This window comes from Loxodonta africana, chromosome 8 (genome assembly GCF_030014295.1).
Source record: "Loxodonta africana isolate mLoxAfr1 chromosome 8, mLoxAfr1.hap2, whole genome shotgun sequence".
Lineage (NCBI taxonomy): Eukaryota > Metazoa > Chordata > Mammalia > Proboscidea > Elephantidae > Loxodonta > Loxodonta africana.
This window is the reverse complement of record NC_087349.1, coordinates 116,876,720-116,884,939: the sequence shown is the minus strand read 5'-3', so window position 1 is coordinate 116,884,939 and position 8,220 is coordinate 116,876,720. Positions and strand designations below refer to the sequence as shown.

General features: G+C 51.4%; 1 protein-coding gene across 2 annotated transcripts; it reads right to left on the bottom strand.

Annotated features, from left to right (window-relative positions):
• Positions 1–289: 289 nt before the first annotated feature.
• LOC100672506 (transmembrane protein 106A-like) lies at positions 290–5,235 on the bottom strand. 2 transcript variants are annotated; one of them, XM_003407280.3, is made up of 7 exons: positions 4,629–5,235; positions 4,019–4,082; positions 2,537–2,690; positions 1,885–2,025; positions 1,733–1,776; positions 1,021–1,074; positions 290–720 (listed from the first exon to the last, which is right to left on the bottom strand). In XM_003407280.3, exons 1-7 carry the CDS (start codon positions 4,834–4,836, stop codon positions 600–602), a joined length of 786 nt encoding a protein of 261 aa, XP_003407328.1. In that variant the 5' UTR covers positions 4,837–5,235; the 3' UTR covers positions 290–599. The 2 variants fall into 2 exon arrangements, with proteins under 2 accessions (XP_003407328.1, XP_023400408.1); XM_023544640.2 differs by lacking the exon at positions 1,885–2,025.
• Positions 5,236–8,220: the final 2,985 nt, after the last annotated feature.

The following is an 8,220-nucleotide window of genomic DNA, read 5'->3' as shown; positions in this document are numbered from 1 at the left end:
AGACGGCATGCTCTCCTTCCTGTCTCTCACTCTCCCAGCCAGCTAGTTACCAGGTCCTGCCACCTTCCCCTCTCCAGTCATCCTACCTCACATTCGCTTTCATCATCACCTGTGCCTCTCTCCACCTGTCTGATCCTTTGGCAAGCAAATACTCTTCCCGCTCAGCTAAAGAACAGAAACCACCTCCACGTGGAGCTCAGTGGGCACCTGGAGGTTACCTGGTACTGGAGCACCAGGAAAGAGAAGAGGTCTATTGGAAAGGCAGATAAAACCTGGGCTTTCTCCACATTCAGGCAGGAGGTGAGCCAGCCTTGAGGAACTTGGCCAGCAAGGTGCTCAGCACAGAAAGGGCAGGTGTCACTCCAGGGACTGGAAGGCAAGCCAAGGGCAGAATCAGATTCCAGCCACTAGGGTAACCCTGTTTCTACTCCTGTGGCAAGTCAGAGGGTCTGTATAGGGATGCGGTATGGGGATGAGGGGAGGATAAGGCAGGGGTTTCCTTGTGCAAAGTCACTACAGTCCATCCTTGGGCACAACGGGAGTTGTAGGAGATATAGACCAGGCTGGTAGGCACCCAGAGTACAGGGAAAGAAGAGAGGTCACTGCAGGTGAGGTGTCAGCAAGTGGGGCACCGATGAATTTCCCCGACAGTCCACGTACTCATAGCTCTGGAAAACCAGCTGCTCTGAATGGCTCAGGTAGGAACTCGTCAGGGTGCCCCTGGACAGGGAGAAGCTTTGTTGCCAGGCTGTGCTATCTGGGGAGGGTCAACTTCTTCAGACAACACCTTCCTTGCTCTGCCAGGGTACCCGGGAAAACTGCTCCACCTGTCCCAGTAGCTTCTGAACTACCCTGTGGCTGTCACCACCAAGGTGGGACCTAGAGAAGGGGCGGGGCTTGCTATTGCCAAGAGCCAACATAGATTCCTAGAGTTGGCTTGGATGACTCTGAGAAGGAGCTGAGGTGGGACAGGAGTCGGGGGTGGGGAAGGGGAAGACCAGGGCCCCAAACCCTACTTACTGGATGTGCAAAAACACATGATGAACTTTGATTTTCAGCCAGGTACAGGTTTTGCTGAAACAGAGAGGGAAAGACTGAACATGGGACCCAATTTCACATGAAGCAGCCCGTCAGAAAGTTCAGAGGAGACCTGCAGGTCTCAGCTTCCTCCCCTCCCCTCCTGGCCCCCTTCCATCAGAAGCCTGCAAGATGCCCCTCTCACCCTTCCCCTTTCCCTCTGCCTAAGGAGATCATGGAAATCCTGGTGGCATAGTGGTTAAGTGCTATGGTTGCTAACCAAAGGGTTGGGAGTTCGAATCTGCCAGGCACTCCCTGGAAACTCTATAGGGGCAGCTCTACTCTGTATGAGTTGGAATGGACTCCACGGCAATGGGTTGGGTTTTTTAAGGTGATCATGGCACTCTTGCTGCAACATCACCAACCCAGCCCCCACCTGGTTGGCCCAGGCACATTCTGGCCCCACCCTTGGCAGAAAGCAAGGCACTCATCTTTCTCAGTGAGTCAGGCTGAAGAGCTCAAGGTCACACATTGTAAGGATTAACAGAACTCCAGCTTGTTTTTTGTTCCAATCTAGGTCCAAACAGGCAGAGGCTGAGGACAACCGAACCCTTGCACATTACAGACTTGGCCACAAGAGGGCAGGTCAAACACAGGCTGCAGGGTTTGCTAAGCAGGAAAACCCCTAAAGGAGAAGAGATCAAGGGATACTCACTATGTATTCTCATCCCATATCCTGCTGGCCACTGTGTAAAACATCTGCCAACCAAATGGGCACAGGGTCAATGCCAACGCTGGCTGCTCCCTTCCTACCACTACACAGATCCACCCACTAGTGGGCAGGCTGGCCAGGGAGAGGGGAGTCACCTGTTCACTGGTCAAAGGGCCAATGGGCAGAAGGAGACTCTTGGAGACCTGCCCCACCACGAGGGACATGTAGAGGACCTGGATGGCCAGCTGGGTCACAGTGATGGGGTAGTAGTTGCGATTGGAGATGTTCAAGACATTCTGGGGATGAAGACGAGGAAAGAGAGGGATGAGAGTAGCCATCCTTGAGGGGAAAGCCAACAGTTGCAGAAACCTGGCTCCCCAGCCTAACTGAGCCCCAGTCCCCATGATGGGTCTCAGGTGTGGAGGACCGGTAATAGGGAGCCCCTCGGAGGGGTGCTTAATGGTGAGGGGTCAGCTTTAAGTAGGACATTAACCTGGCGCAGGATTTCTTCTCCATCCCACATGGTTTCTCTTCACTTGGTCCTACTCCAGAGTCTCAGGTACCACCACCCCTCCTTGCACCCTATGATTTATCTGGTCTTGATTCTGACCCCTCACTGTATACAGTCTCAATCCTACACAATCTTCTAAGAGGCTCATAGCTGCCCCTGCTTCTCTCCAGGCTCCCAACACCCTCTGGGTGCCATCAGGTCCCTAGCTACCCATTCCCAGGGTTGCAATGCTGAACATAGGCTACAGAGAAGGGTTGCACTGAAAGTGGGGATGGAGCCCAGGAGTATCCACTCACCGTTATGTTCAGGTGGATATCAGCCTCGTCAAAGGCCACTGTGGAGGAGTTGAGGCCCGCAGGCTGTACAGCGAGGGACCGGGGAAACAGGAAAAAGAAGATGAGGGCAGAAGTCACCAGGCACATAAGCACTGCCAGAAACAGGAAGAGCTTCCTGTGGGAGAGCAGGACCAGGGGTAGAGGAGAAGTCTGAACATGAGGGAACGTGAGGGAGAGGGTTCAGATACTCTTCTCCAGCCGCAAGGCTCTCCCCTCGCCTTCCTCCCCACAACTGCACATTTAGCTTCCAGATGTGGAAAGCGAGCCCAGGCTCCAATGTGGCTCAGAGTGGGTAGGAGCCCCGAACAGGGAGGCAGGCCATCTGCTTCCATTCTCAGCTCTCTGTACCTACCAGCAAATAACTCTGAGCAACCTACTTGACCTCCCTAAACCTCAGTTTCCTCATCTGTAAAATAGAGATAATAATTGTACCTACCTCATAGAATTTGTTATGGGCTAATGTATGAAAGGAATCCCTGAAGTACAGGTGGTTAATGTGCTAGTAGAAATAAGTCCACATGAATTTTGAGAGTTCTGAATTTTAACATTAATATTCAGAACAGGAGACCACCCATCCATCCATCTAACTCAAAATTGAGATGTATGAAAGTAACAGGAGTCCCTGGGTGGTGCAAATGTTTAAGCACTCTACTACCAGCTGAAAGATTGGTGATCTGAACGTGCCAAGAGGCACCTCAGAAGATAGGCCTGACGATCTGCTTCTGAAAACTCACAGCCTTGAAAACCCTATGGAGCACTTCTACTCTGCACACATGGGATCACCATGAGTCAGGATCAACTCAACCACAACTAAGAACAAGGAAAGAGACAACACCTTGTTAGTGTCTTAGTAGAATCAGTTTCTGATTCTGGGGCAGTGGTCAGGGAGGGCTGGGTGGTGGCTCCCAGGCTAAAGCTGAGGACCTCAGGAGGAGGTGTCAAGGATTTGTGTCAAATGGACCCAGAGGAAAATCAGAGTCACAGGCCCCCGGTGAAACCCAGGGCTGCCTCTGAGGCTCTGAAGTGTTCCAGCATGGTGAGCAGCTGGTTTTCCATCTCTACTGTGAAGAGAACAATCTGGCCTCAACTGCCACAGCAAGGGAAGCTCTTAGGAAAAATAAGTTCCTCAAAGCAATGGCAGCCAGGGCCACTTCCACCCTCGTGGGAGAACTTGCAGAGCCAGGAGGTCCTCTGTGTGTGCCAGAGGGGAGCAGTGATGCTCAGGGAAGGACACCAAGGGAGTGTCTGCTGTGCCAGGGGCTTCTGAAACCAGGAAAATCCTTGGTAACAGAAGCTAGTATGACTGAGCCCAGTGAGGCTCAGGCTCTTTGGAAGAGGACCAACGAAGAAAAGTTGGGGGCAGCAGAATGGGGGAGACAAATAAGAGGACATAGGCCCCATGGGGCAACAGTCTGTGGAGCTGGGGGAGGAAAAGGAGCTTACATGTGTCTGGGCTTCAGCCTCTGGTCCCCGTAGGGGATGAGGGCCACCAGCTGTTTCTCCATGTCTGTAGAGAGAAGAGGGGGAGAGGGAGGGCCAAGCAGCAGCCATGACCAATGTTTCCTGAAAGACCCGTCCACCTCAAAGAGCAATGTCAGAAGCAGGCTGCGTCTGCTCACTCACCCCCCACCCCACCCCAGCAGGACTGGGAACACTGAGCTGCGCTAGTGAAAGAGTCAGCTCAGCTTTCCATCTCTAGAATGGAAGTGAAGTTTTCATTGACAAGTGTGAGGAATCTTTGAAAGTCATCAGTAAATCAGAGACGCCCAGCTTTGGAGAGGTAATTTGCAACTTCCTGAATCCTAAGGCACAGAGCTTTGCTCGGGCAGCACAGTGTCTGGAAAACCCCAGCTGGGGATACAACCAGGGCAGGAAGGGGTCTCTGCAGCAAGCCCTGGGGTAGTTGGCCTCTCCCTGGCTAGCCTGAGACTGGGTGACCAAGAGCTGGGAGCAGACCCAAACTCATTCAAGGAGCATTCAGGGGGTCTGGCCCTGGGCCAGCTCAGAGCTCTTCTTGAATTTCAGGCTATTTCCAGAGCCTTGGCCTACTCACCTCGGGGGATCTGCCCACTGCCCTGGCAGGTGGGACAAGTCAAAAAGCTTCCACCAACAGCCCCTTCACAAGGCACACATGAAAAGAAGTGCTTGCTGTTACGGGTGCTGGGGTAGCTGGTGGCTTTGGCGCCAATGGCTGGATCTGGGGACAAGGTCGACTTGCTCTCATCCTCCCAAGAGCCCAGCTGGGAGAAGGTCTCATCCATCCTCCAGGGGAATTGTCACTAATGAGACAAGAACAAAGTTCAGCCTCGGCTTGTTAGCACCGACACAGAATGTAACTGTAGTTTGAAGTTCTCAAGTTAGGCAAAGAGTCCCAATAACTGCAAGCCTGAGGAACACAAAACCAAAAACCAAACCCATTGTCATCAAGTTGATTCTGACTCATAGCAACCCTATAGGACAGAGGAGAACTGCCCTATAGGGTTTCCAAGGAGTGCGTGGCAGATTCGAACTGCTGACTTTTTGGTTAGCGGCCATAGCTCTTAACCACTACACCACCAGGGTTTCCTGAGAAACACAGGGCATAAAAAACTGAGCGGTTACCCAGGACTTTGAGATCAGAAATCGCAATGCATTCCAGCTCCTCTCCTCATTGTAGAAGAACTCAGACTGCCTGCAAAAGTTATTTCACATTAAGGGACTTCCGTAAGTGAATGGTAGAGCTTCTTTTTTTATCCCCCCTGAGAACGTTGCTGAGTTGACATTCACTTCAAGAGAAGGAAGTTGCCTAGGGCTGGGCTGCAGCAGTCTGGAGAGTCTCTTCAGCCTCTCAACAAGACAGTTCTGAAGAGGTCTCTACAGTACCAAGCAGAAATGCCTGAGGTATCCCAGCCCAGTTATAGACGGACAGCTGCCATTCCTAAGCCTGGACAGAAGCAGGCTTAATAGAAAAACAGGGACCCTTTGAAACAAGGAGAAAGGAAGTGAGCGAGGTGTGGCTAGCAAACCTTTGGACCTGGGACCCCTGCACTGAACAACCTCCTAGACCCAGAAAACAGCTGTATCACCGGAGACAATGCAAGACTGCAAGAAGTGGCAGCAAGTAGGGTAGAGAGCTGGCAGCAGCAGAACCAGGAGACTGGTGTAAGACAACACAGCGGGCTTCCCAACCCAAGGAGTGAGGCAGCTACAGTGGGTATGCTGACCCATACAGCGCCTTCAGGCCAAGGCCTACTGGTGGAGTAGGGTGCCCTCAGGCACTTATTGGCAGAGCTGAAGAGATTTGAAACAGTTGCTCTAACAGGGCAGAGGCCAGCAGAGGGAGCAAGGGTCAGAGAGAGAGGCCTGCCTGCAGGCAAGGCTGACAAGAGGCTGTCCTGATCCAAGAACTGTATCCTGAGTCATTTCTGATCCTGAATCAGACCCATCGCCGTTGAGTCATAGCGACCCTATAGTACAGAGAAGGACTGCCCCATAGGCTTTCCAGTGAGCAGCTGGTGGATTCAAACTGCTGACCTTTTGGTTAGCAGCCAAGCTCTTAACCACTGCTACCACCAGGGCTCTGATTCTGAATCAGGGGCAAATTAACCAGTAAGTAAGATATGCGCTAGCTTAATGCTTAATTACTAATCTGTCTGTAGTGCACAATTTCACCTGGGTTTCAGTGCAATTGTACACTACAGATTAGTAAGCACAAGTAAGCCTGTGCATACCTTGTTTCTTGGGTAATTCGTCCCTGTCCTGAATTATAACCTGCCACTTTCAACGGCACTGGGTGGTTTTTTACTTCCCTATGAGTCGGAATCTACTCAACGGCAACAGGTTTGGTTTTTTTTGTTTGCTTGTTTTGTTTACTTCCCTAATAAACCGCATAATCACTGAGTATTGCCTGTGAGTTGTGTGTGGCCATTGCAAGAACTAGTGAATGGAGCAGAGAAGTAGAGTGCTGTAGGAGGGAGGGCTGATGCCAGGATTGGTAAACAGGTTGGAGAGAGGAGGAGGAGGCATTATCTGACCTCCACTTCATAGGAATCAGCCTTGGGCTGCTGATGCTGATAATAACTTCCTCTCCCCCTTGTGAAGTTAGACGAGGTGGTCTGACACTGCCACCACGCCAGTTTTACATCTTTCACATGCCACGTCTTTCATGTGAAATTGTTCACTACGGATTAGTAAGTAGGCACAAGTAACCCGTGCTTACCTTGCTTAATAGGTTATCTGCCCCCTGGAATCTGGGCTGAAATAAAGGGAGCCTCACCTGGTTCAAGTCTGGGATCTCTGTGACTCCTCTCAGCTGCAAGAGGGCAAGGTTTCTGGAGTGCATCTTTGGGGAGAAGGACCTCTGGGGCGGGGTGGTACTGGGGCCACCCCAGCAACGGGCCCCCTTCTGCAAGGTCCTGGGGGAGCGAACGGGCCTCATGGGAGTAGGGAGCAGGGACCTCGGTCTTCAAGGAAACCAAAACTGTTTCCAGTGCTCCTTAGGTTGGGCTAGCGAGGCAGGCGCGGATGGAGAATCTGGGACTTCACTGAGGGAGGATTTCTAGTCCCACCAGAAACCCCAATAGTCGGGCTTGGTACCCGCGTGTCGCTGCGTAAGGCTAGGAAGAGAAACACAGGGCCCCTTGGCCCTGGCCTCTGAAAGGCGAAAGATGTTAGGAAGGTTCGGGAAGTATCTTACCCCCGGGAGACGCTGCAACAGAACCGACAGCAAGCAGAATTCAAAGCGCAAAGTCGCCCCACCGCAAGCTTTGACTCGTTGCCTCGGGAAGCCCCGCCCCGCCCCTCCTCAGGCCCCGCCCCTCCTCTCCTCTGGCCCCGCCCCCCGCCCGGGCCGTCCTTTCCCTACGGACGCAGAAAGAAGCTCTCCTGCTCCTCAAGCCTGAGATGTCGATGAGGCTTCCGCATGGACCAGGCAGTTCCGGTAGGAGTTTCAAAGAAACTTTATTTCATCATTCCCTGAGTGGTTATGTGCAAATACAGCGGGATGGACGCCCGAACCTATCGTTCTCCTGGACTTCTACAATATGACTCAGGTGGTCAAGACGGGTCCAGCCAGGAAGGGGCTCCACGCACCTCAATTACACACATCTGCTGCTCAGCCTTCTACCCAGAAGCCCCATAAAAATCTTTTAAATAGTGAACAGCCTTTTTTTTGTCTGAATCCTGGTTTTATTTAATAGCATTCAACAACAACAAAAAAAATTCAACAGTATACTGTAAATAAACATTATGGCTAATGATTAAGATCACAATTCATCATAAATACCAACCAGGTTAAATAATACTATTTTAACTATCCTTCCTCCTTCGAGCTGGGGGTCAGATTCTTTTTTTCTTGAACAGTCATTTTCCTGAATAAATATTTAACTTTTTTTGTTACTCTTTCTGTCCTTTCATCAACTGCACCCAAGACTCCCTTCTGTAAGTGGAGTAAGGACCTGGGCTCTAAGAAGCATGCTCTTTCCCACTCATCCTAGGATTAAAACAAAACTTTGTCAGTGAGTTTGCCCCCAAATCAAGTTTCACAAAATGCTGTTCTAGGCTCTGTGGGACAAATACCTTTAAACCAACTTAAGACACTCAAGAACTCACCACAATACCTCACACACACTCACTTGCCCCCCCGGGAACTTTACTGAGATTAACAC